The sequence below is a fragment of the Spea bombifrons genome, chromosome 3 (genome assembly GCF_027358695.1).
Source record: "Spea bombifrons isolate aSpeBom1 chromosome 3, aSpeBom1.2.pri, whole genome shotgun sequence".
NCBI classification, from domain to species: domain Eukaryota; kingdom Metazoa; phylum Chordata; class Amphibia; order Anura; family Pelobatidae; genus Spea; species Spea bombifrons.
Window position 1 is genome coordinate 32,616,397 of NC_071089.1, and position 20,402 is coordinate 32,636,798.

Below are 20,402 nucleotides of genomic sequence, written 5' to 3' on the forward strand. Positions count from 1 at the left end.
TGAACTCAGTGAGATGAAACTGTAACTCTCAACTTTGGTTAGTGAATAAATATGGTAAATGTGGAGAGCATGATTAAAATTATGTAAAATTATGACATTTAATAATATTCGCTCACTTGAAAAATATATATTAGGAAATACCAAGACCATTAAACCATCGCTGGCCCAGGCAGAATTAGTAAATATTTTAGTAGATAACTGTAAATTAGCAATTCATCCAGATTATATATGCACAGTTGTATGCACCTATAATTTGTGTAATTTTAAAGAAACTCTAGCCAAGTTGTTAATTCATTTCCTTTTTTTTTTTTAACTAAATTTATAATTAATAAAGACAATTAAGTAATTCTCATGGGAATGCATACAGTGGAGAGATAGCCCTCAAAAAGGTATCAAGGTCAGATGATATACAGCTACCATATACAACAGGCCAGAATCATTGTGGAACAACCTGAATATAAATTTAGGAAGCCACTTATTTATAGATGCCAAAAGACATCCTCCCGTAAACTCACATTCTCACTCTCACTATAACTCAGTGCTAAACTTCAGTACACTCACTTCATACGTAGAAGTAGACGCATTACATGGGCTTTCATGTGCTGGCAGGGATGTGAACTCCTTACTTTGTTATCCATCAGTCAAAGGACTATATGTAAGCTATAGCATATTTTAAAAGACAAGGGAATTGTGCATTGTTTGGAGTCAATTCAGTCTAGCTGGGGAAATGACGAGAAGGAAATTGTTCCAAGTCACCGGAATTGTATGCTGCCCCCAGATAAGAAGCTACTTGTTAACTATTGAGGATGAAAGCAGGAAGTGTACGACTCATGTTTCCTTTGACACAAACAAAGCTCATTAGAGATGTAGAATTTTATTTTACTACTGTAACACACACACGTCCAGAGCTCTTGCATGACTAAATTGGACATATTTAAATTAAAGCTTTTATTTTGGATCTTATGGCTAACAACACTCATAATAGCACTTGTTTTTCACAACCACTGCCGGACGACTTCTGGGGTAAGAAATTCATTTTAATTATTGTGTATGAGCCTCCTGGAATGTATAGGTACAATCGGTGTGAGTTTCTTTTGTAAAATGATGACCTATTATTGTTCATTGTTAGCATTTCTGAAGTATGTCTAATATAGCTAATATGATTAGCTATAATACAATACCATTTTAGAATACCGTGGTATCAATGGGAAGAGAATAAGTTAATATGACTAACCAAAAAAAAAACAGTAGTTTTAGATAGATTACTGCAACAGTTTATTATTTTTTTTAATTTTTTGCCATATTATTCTATATGTTTTCATTCATTTGGTTATTGGGGGTTGGGCAGCACTTGACTTATACTGTAATATGTACTTTACATTTTGACTTATGTAACATTCAAACATATTCCACAAATGTTGCTATTTATCATTATATATTAGTTCTAGTTTCGAATGCATTGACAAGGTGATATAACCTTGAAAAAAAATGTGGAAAAAAAATTGAGTGCGAAATAATACAAATACTCGAAAATACACATTTCTTCTTTGGTTAAACGTTTGTAAAACCTGCTTTCATCCAACAGAAGTGGAGGTGAATACAGTAAGGAATGTAGCCATGCATAGAATAGGATATTTTGAGACAAGGCCAAAGAGCAAGAACGGCTTGATATGTTACATTAGATAGAAAAAGTACCAGACTAGATAGGAATCTACTGCCAAATTATGTTTATTGTAATCATATTTTATATGATTTTAATATTTATACTAACTTGTTAGTTAAGAAAAACATTAAGACAAAAAGATTTCACATTATATCTCAATTTAAACAACGTTGAGCAATGTACTCTTTGTTTAGGTCAAACATATTGGCCCACAAAAACACAGAGGAACAAACTAAAAAGAAAAGAATAGGACATAAAGTTCTTATTAATTTCTGATAACGTGTTAACAATACCAGCCTTATATTAACGTACTTTCTCTTGGTGCTAAGATGTCATCAACCTCAAGTTTAAATGGCTTCTGTCTGAGATGCTTCTAAAACTCCATTTAAGTATTCTGATTTCAAGGTCATTTGGTGAGTCATCTTCAGGCTTAGATGTAATGTCCAAATGGAATGTGATAATTACCTTCTGTAGAGTTGTGTGTCTGTGCATATTCATTGTGGTTTGGAAGTTCTGGCTCGTTAAAGCTACGTAGCCTCTTTGGTCACACTTGCTGTGCTGAATAATATATACCACATACTTAGATGTGCAAAAAGAATGATCCTTTAATGTTGATTTTTTTTGTGTTAGGTTTCTGGGGAGAATACATCTCTATGTTTGCAGCATGCGGTCCTCTTAAAATGCTTAATATTTCATTGTAGTGTGCAATTTATTTTAAAAGATATTAAACATTGACATTTAAATATGAATGCATATGTTCAGCTAAGGCACCAGAAATATTGAGACATTGCATACTGCAGTTTGAGACAATAGGGAATTATGTATAAAAGAATAATTATTGTGTGAAATGGTTAAACTGAAACAATGGAGGAATTAAAAGGAGCATTCCAGTGGTTACTTTAGTGATAGAAACCACTATTATATTACCAGCACCAGAACTGCTCTTATCATTATTTTATTTATACATTCAGTAGCACTATTACAACATGTAAAGCTATTTACAATAGTATTAAAACACAGGGAAAAGAAAAAATGTTGGTGCGCTAAGCTAGTCACAGGCTCAAATAATATAAATGTGTAATACGAGGCCTACCAAACAGGTGTAAGCATGCAGCAAGAAACAGTGTATTGGCTGTACAATGTATACAAAAAACAAAAACTGTCTGCGCTTCTTACCCTAATAAAGTTGGCAACAAATATATAAACATAATATAAATGAGAGGTTTATATTATGTTTATATATTTGTTGCCAACTTTATTAGGGTAAGAAGCGCAGACAGTTTTTGTTTTTAGTATTAAAACACAGTATAACATATTAATAGAGGCATGAACACATGTAAAACAAACAAAGGCAGAGGAGACGGGGGGGTTACTAGTAGCTCATGGTTTCGTGTAGTTTGTTAAAATTGTAGGATGCAATTTTAACAAAGAGTTCATGATAGGTCAGGAGAACAAAAGTATACATAACCATCTCAATGTCAGTTAAAAGTTAGAAATTGTTTAACAATGCGGCTTCATTACATTTCTTTAATTAATTTTATTTTAAGGAAAGGTGGCCTATGTCCGGTATTGATTCTTAATTCAATAAACCTTGTAAAGGGTGGTTAACTATATATTTGAATTAAAGTCAAAATAATATTGAAATTTTTCTAGGCTAAATAGGAGCTCCTAGAGACCTTAATTACTCCCTGGTTGTCTTAAGAAAATATTTTATTGACTATCCATTTATTTTACTTTTTCTATTTCAAATGCATAGTCAAGTTGTGTTGAAAGGTTTTATTTTTCACAGAATACTAACTGAAAAAGGCCTCAAAAAGATTTATCTGAAAGTATTGCCCATATTTTTCTTGCATTTTGTTAGAATGACCAGTTGTGCCTCTTTTCAGAGGATAGTCCCCTGATTGTCTCTGGTAGTATCACTTAAACCCCATTTAAATCTTATCTTTTTGTTCTTTATAAAAACGAATTGATAGGCATAATTTGGAACCTGGTCCTTTATTTATGGAAATAGTAAGTTATGGAATTATTTAAAATATAAACTAATAATTTATAATAATTGATTATAGTATTCCTAATTATCAATATCTGGTACACACCCTGCTTATGAGTGCTATATTTCCAAAACAGTACAAGCTATGCAAGATATAACTATATAGAAATGGAGATTTATTAATCATAGTCTATAACTGATCAGAGTGACTAATTGAAATTGTTCTTGTGTAAACTATCGTCTCACTTTTATTTTTATAGTCTGTACAAGCGATTCTATTGGTCGCCAGCAGGCTCGTCTGGCATCAACCAATGAAGTGCAGGTGCACTGTTTGGGGGCACTGACAAAGTTGAGGCAGAGATGGCACAGGCAGGCTGTTTGCGGGTTAGGATGGCACTGATAAGCAGCTTGGGAGCAAAGATGTTTGGTGAAGTTGAGGAGCCCTGTGGCAAATTTTGCACAGAGGCCCTGTGGCTTCTAGTTATGCCCCTGCTAGGAAAGTTTTCTAAAGCCTTGTAATATACATTAAAAATACGCTGCACTGTATATTTCATTTTTTCATATTCAGCTATATATATAGGAAAAGGAAAAGTATTATTCCACTCGATGAATCATTTAGATTATCAAGATTTTTATCCAATGTATTGTTATTTACATCCTCTCAAAGAAAGCTAGGTATCCCTGGATTTAGAGTACCACGATACTCATCTCATGCATCACTATCCAATGTTTTAACTAAAGGCCCTAGCTCATTTAATGATGTGCAGATGTGCAAGTGCAAGGGGTGATCCTCTGAGACTAAATTCCTGGAAAACACGTACAAAATTATCCAAAAGCAGATAAGTGTTACGTAATGCCTACTTGACATTACGAATTAACAGACATCCCTACAATCCATTTATAGGAGTTAGAATGAATTGGGGTTTTTTATGTGCAAAAGGCTATGTAATGTTTGGGGCACTATGTACTAATTCAATATAATATAATCATTTATCTCTGTATATGCTCAGACACAATTTCTTGGCTGATTTCAATCTACATTAATTAAGTGTTAATAATTATATCTCTAATTTGGTTACAAATAGAGAGGCTACGGAAATCTAAAAAAAATATGGGACATTTTTGGCACACACTATGTATATTGTGAATCGTCTACTCAAGGAAAAGCTGTACAATGGAATGGTTCTGTTTTGATTACAGAGTTTAGGTGGAGTTCAAGTAGCGCTCTGCTATTCTAAAGCTACATTGTTTTACAGTTAAGAGATGGTGGGAAAATAGTTCATGAAATCCATGGGAGTGCTTTCCACGCATGCATTTGCTGGGTCAGCACTGGAGCTGACTGGAGGTAACTATATCAAGTGTCAGGAGAGGTGTTCGGCCAGACTCATCTTCTGCACAGATATTAGCGGGGGTTGAGGAATGGGGCAAATGTATATGGCATTGGGCAGAATTGTAAATCTTCAATACAGTTTGACGAACTCAGATCCAGGGATATTGGATCAGGCATTATTAACAGTCCAAAACAAGTCACCAGGCCTAGGGACAAACCTGAGACGGAAGCCAAAAGCCTAAAAAGAGGTTAACTAGGAATCAGTCCAAATGAAACACCAGATAAGGGATAATCCAGGAGTGCAAACAATGCCAGATATATCAAGTTCGTGCAAACAATGCAGAGGGATAATCCAAGAGTTTGGGACAAAACAAATACAAGTCAAACTGGCTATGAGGAACTGTGAACAGGAACAAACGGATAATCCAGAAGCAGTACAGAAAGGTATACCACGTACAGGGGCATAACTAGAAACCACAGGCCCCTGGTGCAAAAATTGCCTCGGGGCCCCCCAAATGCACCAAGCAGCTTATCAGTACCACCATTGCCCCTTTCCAACATACACTCTGGAACACATATGTAAACACACTTACACAAATTACACACACGCATAGTCACCTAATATACACGTACACAATCACCTAATATACACGTACACAATCATTTTAACGCACACTCCATTTCACCCCACTTACACATCCACACTCACAAACACAATTGCACATCCATGTTCACATACAGTTATACATAAACATTCATGCTCACATACATATATACCAACACATATACATACTGGTGTGGTCCAGGCCAGAACGGCCCTTTCTAAACAATTTTGAACTGGTATGAGAAGACAGGAACAAGTGGTCTCAGGGATCGTCCTGGGCCCCACCACAGTTGCACCCATGTAGTTACGCTACTGACCATGTCAATTTAAAGGAGCCTTGCAGCTATCGTATGCTTTAAAGTACATATTGTGGCTTGATCACCACTCTGACACTGAAACCTGCTAAGTTAACAATGGTCAACTAGGGTTTCCATGACCAGACCTTAAAGGAACCCGTCCGTGATCCATTTCTTTGGCTTTATTTACCTAGTATGTTAAATCCAACCTGGTTACTGCAGTTTTGCACTTTCACTCAGTGTGTGTGGAGTGAAAGGATATGTAGCCTTTCGTTACACACCTGCCTGCTCGCCTGCATTTCCAGGAAGAATTACTGGTTCAGGTTTCCTGTTTCTGTATCCTGTTGTCCAAGGTATACTCCTTATGTTTAACTCCTACTCCTATTATTATATACTCCTTATCAAAGTTTAGTTACTGTATATTCATACAAGATTTTAGGAGTTCACTATTTGAAAAAAATATAGGCAATTGTAGAAGTAATCATCAAAAAGAAACATAATAAAAGACGGGCTCCTGATCCTTAATCAGTTTTAGATGTAATTCTACAAATATAATGTAACACAATACATACAAGCATATAAAAGATTGTATTTACACATATGGTGGTATCTTAATATTTAAAAATTACAGTAATAACGCTAGGATTTAAAGAGAGGGGATGTGATAGAAAAAGTTAAATACACAAAAGGATTTATCAAAGTACAAGAGGAAAGTTTAATTCAAAGAAGAATAGATGTTATGTTAGAACAGAACATCTTAATCTAATGCTTGAGGGTGAGATGCTTTGATGTAACGTAAAGATGTTTTAATTTAATAAGATGGTAGATAAGTGGAACAGTCTCCCAGCAGAAGTGACAAAGGCTAATACTGTGTGGGGTAGACAAATCCAAGGACTGAATGAGTAATTCTTTACATCCGGAAAAATGGGCAGACTTGATGGGCATAGTGGTTCTTAGCTACTTTCGATATTCTCCTAGGTAAACTGCTACTTTACTAGGAGAAAACATCCTGTTGAGAATAATGTAAATCCCAAACTAAGTGTTAGGCCAAAAAAACTTTAGATAAAGTTTACCTCCAATTTTGCGTTAATGTATTCTCTTGCAAAATTGTATCTCCTTTTGTCCTAAAGTATTTGTTTATTATTATTATTATTATTATTATTATTATATTAGCCACATACTATTCAATGACATGAGCTACATCTATCTCAAGTTTTTGACTCAAATCCTTTACATGCCAAATCCCAGTGGCAGACTTTGCAGGACCTAGGCAAAGTTCAGTCCCTATAGATAATTTAATCTTTAGAAACCTCTAGAGTTTCTCTGGATTGTCTAATGAAATCTGTAATTTACTATTATTTTAACGCAAGACACGTGAGCCATAAGAGTTGTAATGACTCTACCTCATTGATATACTGGCATATGCATGGAACATGAGTTAGAGAATACAATGGCTTTGCAAAAAAAAATGCATAACAATAGTCAGACTAAACTACCACAAACTAAAACAGATCAGCAGATTCTACCAAAGGTGAGTATTTAAGTACTTAAATACTTTTGGTGAGGCTCTCTGACACTAAATATCTGAGCCTATTTTTAGTACAAGTCTACCTCTACATATATCTGCCCCTGCGTTACACTTTGTTACACTAACTTACCAGCTCCAGAATGTCCCATAGTCATTAAGTACCCAAATTGTCTTATGTTATTATGACAACATGATTCAGTTGACTATTGTCTCACTATATGAAAAGAACTGAAGGGAGTCACCGCTTACATTTTTGAAATGTGAGCCTATTTTTAAATTCATATTGTGTTTGAAATGCTAATTAGCTTACAAGAAACCAAGTGTTTATAATTAGAAACATAAGTTCACATCTTTGTTCACATATCTGATCTACAAAAGACCGAGGCAGGTCCTATGAACCATGGAAGATCATTCAACGTGGATGTTATGACAAAGATGTATTGCTCTGGGCTCTTGCTAAAAAGACTATCACTGACCAGACAAATACAATGAGACTCAATCTTGTAGGTGTGCAGTAAATTCTTCCCAACCTGCAAAGTGTGAACAATCAGGGTTGTAAACTGTGGAGGACTAGCAAGATAATTAGGGGCACAACTGATCCGCAACACCTCCAATATGTACCTATTGTTACTTGCCATCTCACATAAAGTCCGTATGGATTTTTAGACAAAATAGATATCAAAGCAGTGAAGTAAGCATTCAGCTTTTCCAGCTTTCTACACTGTTCCTTTGATAAATGTGTATTGCGCAGGACACAAAGTGTGCATGTGTTACCTAACAGTAAATAGCAATTCGCACACAAGGATTCATTCTTACTCATTAGTGAGGTAACCTTGATGTTGTGGCTTCAGGCCGCTAATTTGGTGAGTAGGAATTTGACGCTTGGATACAACATAATACAAACTTAATCATAAGCATAGATGTAAACATAACCTACCCTATTAAGTATTATTGCTGGTACTTTTAAAGTAACCTTTTGGTACTATAGTTTACGATCAGTCTTTTTCTATTTCTACAAATATTTTTATTGGTTGGAATAACCAGAATAATAGTTTGTACCAACTATCAGGGCCCAACTTCTAGCCTGTCAAATTAGTTAAAAAAAATCTAGTTTGTAAAGAATTACGTACATCATTTATATTTAACCTTGTAACTACCAAAATACATGTAGATACAAGGCGTATGAGGTGTTTGTTTTTAAATCAGGACAAATACCTACATATATTTTCTTTACTGGCTATAAATTAAATTGTGCATTTCCCCCCCCCCACTTTTCCAAGAAATTATTTGTGGGGGTAAACTAAATATGTTGGTAAATCACAGTTGAATAAAAACATAGCATAAGTGCTAAATATGCTTTGGGCCTTAAGTGTAAAAACATGTAAAACAGCCTTGGACCTTAAGGGGTTAAAATGCCATATCTATCTTTCATCTCCCTGGTTTCAATTTGTATTACCAAGCATTGACAAGGCTGACTTTGTCCATCAATGGAAAGAATCACAGATTTAACTGTACAGTATACAGGGCCAACCTTTTTTGCAGTACATAGCAAACTAAAATGATGCTACTCTCCTGAGTTAGTGAATATACAGTACCCAATAATTTAGACACTTTTACTTATTGACTTGTGAATTCAGATTCATACGAATTGCAAATTTACAGAATTTTGGTAAATTCAGCGATTTGTACAATGCCACAAAAATGAGACCAGATCCCCCATGAATTAGAGAAAACTGCAAAAGCCAAAAGCTTAATTTTGTAGGCCCAAATTCACTCACAATCTCTCACGCTCTCTTTCTTGTTCTCTCTCTCTTTCACGCTCTCTAAATGTTTCCCTACCTTCTCTGCCAACCACTTCTGCATCTTCTATCTTCTCCCTTCTCTTCTCTCTTCTATTTTGACCGACATAACCTAGCGGGGACTTCCGCCAAATTGCCTGCACATGTTGTGATGTTCTCTGCCTGATCCTCCAATCAGAGGAGAGGACGTCACGGCAAGTACCGCCATATTGCCTCAAGTTTAAGTTAGGGCAAACTGACAGCACTTTCAATGAAGTCCTCTCTCTCTATTGGAGGATTGGGGTGGGGAGAGGACATCACTGCAAGCGCCACCATATTGCCTTGAGTTCAACTTAGGGCAAAATAAAAGTGCTTTCCGTGACATCCCCTCCCACGATTTGAGGATGTCACTACAACAGCTGCTATTTTGACGGAAGTTCCCGCTGGGTTATGTCTGCGAAGATGCGGACAAAGATAGAAGATTGAAGATAGCAGATTGAAAGTAGAAGAGCAGAAGATAAAAGATAGATGATAAGCAGAAGTGGTAGTGGTTAGCAGAGAAGGTAGGGAAACATTTAGAGAGTGTGAGAGTGAATAAGAATGAGCGTGTGAGAAAGTGAGTGAAAATTATTGCTGATGATTGCTGATTTAAAAATGCCCCCAAATTTTCAGCTGAACCGAGTGTCTAATAAGTGTTGACAAAGTGAGGACAAGGATTCCTGGTGACCACAGCATAGGTTAGCGTGGAGTGTTAGGTTTACCTGTCCGTTTACCTGGTTATAATACAATGGGCATTAACTCATACTTTAATACCAACTTCTTCAACAAAATATCTGTGAAGTAGTTAATTTGAAACTCAGTACATTCAAAAGTATTTTAAATAAAATTGAGAATTTGGTAATAATTGTTTATGTTACCTATAGTGGCAAATCAATACTATAAATACTTTAAATATTTAAATTTTTTTTGTAAGGGTTATAATATTTACAGTCTGAAAGTTTATAGACTTTGAGAAACAAGACTCATATATAATATGTGAAATATTGGTTCAACTTTAATACCAATTACGGTAAATAAAATATAATGGATACACTGATGTGTTTCAAACAACCCAACAAGCATTTAAGTGGAAAACATGACGGGTATTAGTTGCTAGCTTCTATACCCTCTAAAATTATTTCGATTAGGCTTATTTTGTTCCATGCAGGAAACAAATTACTCATAGCTTTAATCTACTAAGGACTTCTATAATGCTACATAAACAAACAAAAGAGAGTACACATTCTGCTCTAGTGATGTTAGGCAAACATAGCAACGTTTTCCAGACATGCCCTTTCCTGTAAGTGGAAAATGCAGATTAAAGAGACATACTTGTCCTTTACCAGATGCACAAGAAAAATAAACAATTAAAGTTGTATTTTATTTTCAAAAATAAAAATTACTTTTATAGGTGATAGAAATTTACGTGATTGCCATCTTGTTTTCATATTGAGACAATCGACCTATCTCATCTGCAGTTAAACAGAGACAAAGTTACATCAGGAGCATCAGTAATTAACTTGAAATGTGCTAAAACCAAACAAAAGGGAAAAAAAGGCTTATCCAAGTGAGGTAATACTATTTTGCTGTACCATACATACTTATGATCAGACTGAATCATGAAAAAAGGTTGTTGCAGAAGATACATAACATAATTGCTTGAAATAATTATTCTAGCTAAACTGTCATAGTAACCCTTCAACTATTTAAGTCAGCGCAGTACTCTAGATTGTGGCCATCATATTTTTGCTTTTGATTTGTGATTATGATGCATTGAGTGAATAAGACTTTGTTAGGGAATTTGTGGCATCTACAGTTATTTACAGGTATACCCCACATTAACGTACACAATGGAGTCCAGAGCATGTATTTAAAATGAAAATCTACTACCTTTTTTCACTTACCAACGGATGTACTGCACTGCAGTTGTTAAGTCATTTCCACCACAAAACTCTCAAAAGATGGTCAAAAGACACAATAGACCCTGGAAAGACGAACTGACGTACTGGTATCAAGCTGCTATGTGTCCATTCTCGTAAAGCAAGTGCACGTAAACAGGAGAATGGTTGTGCTGCAACTATGGCCTTACCCATGAGTAGGGTTGCCACCTGGCAATTATTTCACCGGCACAGCCGGTATTTAGAGCACCCTGTCGGTATCGGTATTTGGTGATTGGCAGGAGGGGGAGTGCCCAGAGCCAGGACCGTGCCTCAGCACTTTGTCCCACGTGTTATATGGGGGGGCATAAGGCTTTTCTGGAGGCAGAGTGCCCCATGATATTCCTTTTAACCCCCTTTAAGCCACTCTGCCTCCAGAAATGCCTTTTACCCCCTATATACCACTCTGTCCCATGATATGCCTTTTAACCCCCTATATGCCAACATATAGGGGGTTAATATATTCCCATATATTCTAAACACAGCAATAAACACACATAATTGCACATTTTATGACTGATTCTCACCAAATGCTCTTAGGAAATGATCATAGCAAAGAAAGACACCAAGTTAGAAAGGTAACACATGAAGAGGTACTGGCCTAAAGAATGAAGAATGCAGAAGAGTATGTTACATGTGGTTTTAATATTAATAGATGAAACAAATGCTCTTGAGGAGAGAGACTTGGGAGTAATTGTTTCTGAGGACAAGGTAGGCAGACAATGTTACAATAGGCACATAGTACAAGCGGGGTTCTTGTTTTCTTACATAGAACGATTGGTATTAGAAAGCAGGACTTGTATTCAAGAGTATTCTGTACAGTTCTGGAGACCCCCCCCCCCCTCAGAAGGCTGAAAGGAGCTCAGAGAAGGGCTGGAACAGGAATTTGGATATCTTCAAAATAAGAATAGATCAGGGACAGCAACATGGGGTAAACAGGTCTTATCTGCTGAGGAAGCGGGCATTCAAGCTATTTTTTTTTAAATAAGAGAAAATATTTTTGAAAAAAATTGCAAAGCAGCAATTTAGGTTGAAAAAAAAAAAGACTTAGAAAGCTTTCAATCCAGAAGAACATAAGGAAAGAGGTTAAATACTGAAGGGAGGGAAATGAGCCAGAGTGCTGTGAGTTGTGGTTGAAAGGTGTTATGAGCTAGACAAGATGATCAACGATGACCAAAAAATAAAAAAAAAGTCCTTCTATGATGTGGTGGATCAAGGCTGTCATTTTAGTCAACACTTGAACGGTGGTCAGATAATATAGGGAGACACTAGAGAGTGTTTTCATTTGTTGTTGGACCCTTTCCTAAAAAATGAAAGTTTGCACAATTGCAAATGCAAATTGCAAAAGCCTAATGATAAGTATCATATAAAGGTTTTTTTTATTTATGCTTTATGAACAATGTTGTAATTTTTCTGTTCAGCTTCAAATTTTGTCATTGGACATTTTCCTGTTTCAAAGCTCCAGTAAATCCTGCCAAATCTTTTAGCTACCGGTTTACATGAAATTTCCTTAAAGCCTCAAGGGGCACTCCTTTTTGAAAAAAACAAAAAAACAAGAGTTAAGTGCCAAAAGATTAGTCATATTGTTTCACAAATGCTCTAATTTTCAGTCACGTAGCAGTACGCCTTTTTTTTTTTTTAAATTTGTTTCAGTCATTATGTTGGAGAAACTGCTTTTTCCCATATTTGGATGTGATGTGCCCTAGAATTAATTCCGGTAGCGTTCTACCAGCATCTGCCAACCCCAGATTCATCCATCCAGATAGTGAAGCATGACGTGATTCATCATTCCAGAGAATACATTTCCACTGCTCCAGAGTCCAGTTGTGGTGTGCTTCGTGGTGGTGGTGATTGTCATTGCGCATATTGGTGTTCGGATTCTGGGCAGCTGCATAGGAAACAATTTCAAGAAGCTCCTGACGCGCAAAGCTTGTGCTAATATTGCTTCCAGTTTGACGCTCAAGAACAGGCAATTTGTACACGCTATGAGCTTCACACTTCACTTTGTGAGTGTGCATGGTCTACTGCATTGTGACCGAGCTGTTGTTAGTCCTTGATACTTCCGCTTCACAATAACAGCACTTAACAGTTGACTGGCTAGATCTAGCAGGACAGACATTTCACGAACTGACTTGTGACAAACGTGGCATCCCATGATGTCACATTTAAAGACACTTTCTGCAGTACGACCCATTCTACTGCCAGTGTTTGTCTATGGAGATGGCTGCCCAAGTGCTTGATTTTATACACCTTTTAGCAATGAGTGTGGCTGAAACACCTAAACTCTATAATTAAGGAGTTTGTCCACATGCTTTGTCAAATAGTGAATTTTGCTTTGTAATAATACATGTCATGAGAGGTATAACCTTTCATCTGATGGTTCATCGACATTGTGTATGACAATTCTGTCTCTGTGGAATTTGTCGGTAACAGTATGTTGTACTTCTGAAAGTCACAGCATTAGTAACGTTGTGTATCTTCCACTTTTCAAGAGTGGATTCTTTGGCATTAATGTCAAATTAGTCCAAGTGACATATATGATTTACTAGTAACTATAGGAACTGTGATTTGTGATTGCTTTCAGGTACAAAACAACATATTATATGTGTATGTGTGTATTCCTTTCATAGCTACTGCTAGGAAATTCAGTTTCAAGGACAATTCTATCATTTCTAACGATGCATGTAATACACTAAATCAACCACCAGAGAGCACCCAAATCCCATTATATTATTTCCTATAATTGTGATCATTTATTGTATGAATGTCTAGAGAGAGAACCACGTAAGATGACAGAGTTTGAATCTTGGGCCATACATTATATACTACCGATGCTCCATATGAAATATGTTTGTAAGTGCTGAATTTCAACTGAATTGTTTTAAAAAAAATAGTGAGGCAATGTTCTAAATTTGGAGCTTTAACTCTAGAAAACAATTGCATTTTCTCCAATAATTGCCTTGAACCACTTTATAAAAACAAGAACGTTGAGCTTATTTTTTGGACTAAATAAGAAAAGCAGTCTTATCAAAATAGCTGGGATTCAGCAGGATCATTCCATTAGTTTCTGTGTTGACAAGACAGCTTTTCTGACTTTAAACCCTCAGTGAAGGAGACTATATAAAACATTTTTTTAAAATATCTTTCCTTCTAAATCATTTTTAAACACTGACAATTTTTATAAACAAAATGTTTCAAGCCTCTAAAATTATGTTTGAAAATCTGAAATATATTTTATGTAGGGCAGCAATTAAGACTTGTAGGGTAGCGTTTAGGTCTTGCATAAATTGGCATAACATTGTAGCTCAATAAGGGCATTTTTTTTATGAATACTTTAAGGAAAAACTGTTTTGAAATACTTTTTCTTATGACACAACTGTCCACTGTTTTTTTGCACATTTTAGACTTATGTTCAACTGAATATTTTTTTCAAACAACCGGACCAACCATTTTAATGTTGTCACCAATCACTCTTTGCTGTATATAACCCGAATGGCTTTTGTAGGCATAGTCCCCATGTAAGTCAATTTGTATATGCAAACCTTGAATAAGACGGGAAATAAATAAAGTCAACTATGTATAGCTGGGATTACGCTCCATTGCCACTGCATGATACCTCTATATTTGTTGTTAATGTTAAATTCAAAAATACAACGCATTTCACATGCAGTGCTTTCATTTCTATTTTGTCCACGGTCTGCTAAATACTATATTCTCTCTCGAAACCACAGCTTGATGTCAAACAGCTTGATGCCAAACATACAAGCCGCAGTAGGCAAGACATATATTATTAAAGCTACAGTGTGTACGAGCTAACGGTGACAAGGCGTATTTCACTGTTAATCTCTCAGGGACAAATAGAACCGTTTCCCTTCCTATGCAGGCAATGATACAATGCTGGCACCAATACATTGTTTTCCAAATTAAGGTTCATTACATTGAATTATACTATCTGATATAATCTATATGCATCTACAAAGTTCTGTTCTTTATAGATTGTTCAGGAAACCATTTTACTAAAGAGCATTTCCTGAGCAACCCAGTTTCAATGAGGCAATGAGGCTGCTTTAAGACAGGAAGTGGATGGTGCATTGAAATTTGTGTCCTCCAGTAAAATATAACATTGCATGGTATTTCAAAAAAAAAAATTCTTTTAAGATGTGTGACTGCTATAGGGCTATTAATGTTTGTGGGTTTTATATATTTTTAGCACTTTTCAAGGATTCTTTTTACGTGTGGCCTCGGGAATATATCATGCATAATATAACATCTGGTAGGAAGAACCTTGTTTTTTGCACTTCGTGATATCATCTTGCCTACATTACAAATAAAAATGCCACTTCTCCAATGTCCTTGCACATGAAGTAGGTCAATCAACATGCTTTATCACTGTGTTTCATTGTCCACAGTTTGATCAAACTGTGAAACAAAAGGCCATGAGTTGATGAAGAAAGGTTCTCCACAATTCATATTTACATCCATGATTTTCATGATACAACAGAGTTCAACATTATTTATGTATGGATTCAACGCATTTAAATGGAGACACTGAAAAAATAATGACATCATTTGTAGACGGATGCATTTTCTCATGGCCGTTGTATGTTATAGCCTATGCTTCTTTAATTACAATTGAATACCCTTTAATATTTCCATTTTGCTTTTTACAAAAAAGTCCTATAATAAGGAAAAACATAAAGAAATATTATTGTTACCTTTTGTATTTGATGCATGTAGTTTACTTAACTAACTGAAGAGTTAAAAGATATAAGTGAGAAACAAGATTTGTGAATTTTAACAATTAAAAAAAACACATTTCTGCAGGAAAAAGTAGATATGATTTACAAATACATATTATTATTGTTATTTAAGAATAATGTTGTATACAGGAATAGAAATACATTTTAATTATTTAAAAAAACACAACTCGAAATTCAACTTCCTGAACTTGAAATTACATGAATTTTTCTTCTTTTAAATAAGGGGCAAAACATCCCAGACCTCTGCTGCTGAATATTAATATTATTATAATTAAATGGTTATGTCCAAATCCAGTTTAAATTGCACATTAGACAGAAGTTCTTTAATGGAGACACTCCAGTCCCAAGTTGCTTTTACTGCACATAGAAATGTATGTGTCTGCTTTTTTAATCGATGGAGAAAATTTGACTTTTATCTTGTACTCATACCGTGCATGCTTAACATGCAAACCAATGCAAAAATGAACTAAAGTGTACAAAAAATATATATATATATGCATCCCAAAATTCATGGTTTTCAAAGGTCAGTCATGATTCCCAGCCACTATCCCGCTTTTGCTTTTCCAGGCAATGATGATCATGGGCAAGTTGGGGAGATCTTCATATCTCTTCTGTCTAGACAAGGGAGCGGTAAAATCAATGGAGATCTATGCTGTTGCAGCCTGCCACCCAGGGCCGGCCTTTGGGGTGTGCGACCTGTGCGACCGCACAGGGCGCCACACTCCAGGGGGCGCCGCCGCCGCCGGGTCCTCCCCCGCCGCCGCTGCCGCCGCCACGGGGTCCTCCGCCGCCACGGGGTCCTCCGCCGCCGCGGGGTCCTCCTCCGCTGCCGCCGCCGCGGGGTCCTCCTCCTCCGCCACCCCCTCTGCACCTAAATGAAAACGTTGTTTTTTTTGTTGTTGGTTTTTTTAACTTTATTTAACATGGAGTGAGGGGGGCGCCAGAGGAGTAGTTCGCACAGGGCGCCGGAACACCTAAGGCCGGCTCTGCTGCCACCTTTCCCCTCCCGACTTCATCCACACTTCTAATAAAGGTGTCCTGATTTGGACTCCAGAGATGTTAAGCAGTAAGCTGCAGTATCTTTTAACCCTTTAATGACAAAGCCTGTACATGTACGGGCTCAAAATGCATTATTTTCAATGCGTTTAGGGACCGCCCATTGTCCTTAAGGGGTTAAATATATCTGATCTTCACAATATAACATAAACTTTTTTCTGCATTTATCTAGCTGATTTATTTGCCTGATATATTACATGAGCCAAAACAATTTGTGTTTGTTATGTATTAAAGTGGCCTAAGGTATATTAAATATTACCTAACATTAACTTGCGGTCACCCCAAAAAGTATAAGAACTGAATGATGGGGAAAACGCATTTAGTTTGTCTAAATATTGTATTTGTTAAATGCACTGATTCATCTAAATATTGGACAATATATAACTCAGCAGAAATAATGGATCAATATGTCCTGAATTCTTGTTTAGTAATGTTTGCGATAATAGGGACATTTTCTTTGCAGCACTGCATGGCGTTGATTGTATTAATACTAAAACATTTTCCAGGTAAGGTATGCCTTTTTGCCGACAACACAAAAGTCTGCAACAGGATAGACATGTTCTGTAACATATTATAATAGACAAAAATGCGTACAGCTGCAGTTCGGTCTTGGTAAAAGTAAAATAATGTATTTGGGATGTAAGAAGAAAAAAAAGACAGGATATAGTATATACAACATAGGAGAGGGATTTGGTAGTAGTTATGTGTGAGGACTAAGGCAGACCTAAAATACAACCAGGGAAGTTGGTTATGTAGTTTCAGGTAGTAGTAACAGGAAGCGGTCATCCCACTTCACAAATCTCATGCCCTATCTATTGCGCACAATACTCATGACGTCTTCTTCAGACGTATATAGACATCCTGGAGAGAGTTCCTCATTTTAGTAGCTCTTCTCTGAACAGCTAGCAGAACAGGGGCAACTAAAGAATCTCAACATGTATAGCTTGGAGGAGAAAAGAGAAAGCTGAGATGTGACAAAGCATTTAACTACAGAGAGTCAGTGCAACATGGAATGTATTTCAAAGAAACGCTAGAGCAAATAATTGGGTCACAGTATGAAAAGAGAGGGGCATAGAAGATATCCTGAACATAGTTTATGGCAGGTTAATATCTCCTGTCAAATCCAGTGTTTCTGTTTCTTCTAATTATTACGATGCTTTAATACACTAAATATACAATATATGTCCTACTATAAATTATACAAGATAGATGAAAACATCTGTGATGACTTAGCTTGAAGAACGTTTTTTCTTCAAATGAAATGTCATCACATTCCATCAAATTAAGATCACTTATGTCTTATGTGACTAGATATTTTTTGTATATTAGACCAACAAAAGGTATCACTTTTAGACTGTTTACTTCACGTGTTTTTACATCTCAACAGAGAAAATAATGTCTCTGGAATAATGTGATCATTTTATCTACAGCTCTGGTAAATGAGACACATAATGAATTCCAATCCAAAGTGATGGTTTTAGCAAAAAATATTCTTTTGTTTCATGAATTGTAAAATTACAACATGTTGCTCATATTTAGTGCACTGTTTCTAATTATTAAGTCATCAGCTTAGTAATGCATTTGGAAGGATCAGCCTCATTAGGATCTCAGGCACAAACGGCTGAGTGGGCCTTTTGTAAAGCATAGTAGATGTACTGAGATGAGATGTTTTACCACAACAAAAAAATCAATCAATGATTTTATTTTACACATTCTTTCTTTTTTTTAGGTGGTGTGATACTGTCATTTACAGTCTCTATTGTTGTCGGATTGGTGATTGGAGGAATAATATGGGCCCTGTTTACATGCTTGTCTCGACGTCGAGCCAGTGCACCTATTTCTCCTAGGATGCCCTCTTCCTCAAGTCGTCGGCCTAGATTATCTTCTCATAACCAAGCTTTAAATAGGTCTGGGTTCTACCGCAACAGCACATGTGAACGAAGAAGTAACCTCAGTTTGGCCAGCCTGACTTTCCAAAGACAGACGTCCCAAGAACAGGCTGACCCATTCACTAGAAAACCAAGTTTCCGAGCTTCGACATTTCATCCATTCCTGCAGTGTCCACCTCTCACCGTTGAATCTGAGAGTCAACTTGTTACTCTATCCCGTGCCAACAGTACTTCTCCAACACTCAACAGCAGCAACCTAAGTCAGGGCGAATTCCACTGGTCCAATAACAGCCTTCGTCTTGGTCACTCAACTCAGACTCCTCCACCTGCATATGAAAGTATTATTAAGGCATTCCCAGACTCTTGAACAGAAATCCACTAGATCTTAACATTACAGTGCACAATAGAAGAATAACACTCTATTGCTTTGATAATTAAATATAACACTACATTGTGTCAATATCTCTGTGTACAGGATTTTTATGCTGATAGTATGATCTTGTATTATTTCATTAACAATGAAATGACATTAGTTCTTTGTGCTTTCAAAGGGAGAAAAATATGTTTTCTTATTTCAATGCCATATTTGTTTTCATAAAAATGGAAACATATGGATAGATCTTAAAGCGGTGGATGACGAGGACAGTATTTGGCCAACATCATTATTGACACAAACTGTATAGAACATATTTACAGTGAGACATAGACACTGGTGCTTCTTTTGTCCAAGTGGGTCTATCAAAAGTACAATTTTGCCTCTGGCATTTACTTAACTTTGCGTGGGTTTACCTGAGGGATACATTCAGTAACATCCCTCAGCAGCTGGAACCTTGCTAAGGTCAATGCTGGAAGCACTGATAACTATTATGAGAAACTCAACATGGGGGAACTTGCCATCATTGGTCTGGATATTCTAGTGAACTGATTTCCTAAAACAGGTCCTTAATGACGTCAACTGAGCTTGAAGGCGAGGGAAATTAGACAAAATAAAAGCCCCTCAAGTTTTTTCACAAGAGTAGAAGCTAAGTTCACTGCACCTGACCCTTACTTGAGATGTGTTAGTCTAACTAAGTTCATATTACTTAATGCAACATAACTAATCAATACTATGATGCATGTGATTGCAATATTTCTCCCTATTTTATTACATATATAAAAATGTAATAAACCAGTAACTCTCCTTCTGTTTATGAATGCTAGATATTTTATTTATGGTTAAATCAACTAACCATAACATCTAGCAATATATATTTGATTCCTCTGTACAAACCTTAACAGGCCTATCATTAATTACTTTCTCTAAATCACATAGGGCAACATAAGCTTTTAAGAAGACTTAGCAGTTTATATGGCAAATGACAAAAGGAATTCTGAATAACACAAAATAGTACTTGAGTAAACAATTATTACTGGGAAGGGTTTTTGGAATTCAACAGTACTAGAAATGATGTTTCCGACGCTGTATTTAGTTACAAGATGGAACAGCACATTTAGGTTATACAGCACCCAACCCAAGGAAACACATTGTAATG

General features: G+C 36.2%; 1 protein-coding gene across 1 annotated transcript; it reads left to right on the forward strand.

The window, feature by feature from the left end:
* Window positions 1-878: 878 nt before the first annotated feature.
* On the forward strand, window positions 879-19,426 carry MYCT1 (MYC target 1). Its single transcript, XM_053459886.1, has 2 exons — window positions 879-1,023; window positions 18,711-19,426. The coding sequence occupies exons 1-2, from the start codon at window positions 963-965 to the stop codon at window positions 19,235-19,237; spliced, it is 588 nt and encodes a 195-aa protein (XP_053315861.1). The 5' UTR covers window positions 879-962; the 3' UTR covers window positions 19,238-19,426.
* The last annotated feature ends 976 nt before the right edge of the window (window positions 19,427-20,402 follow it).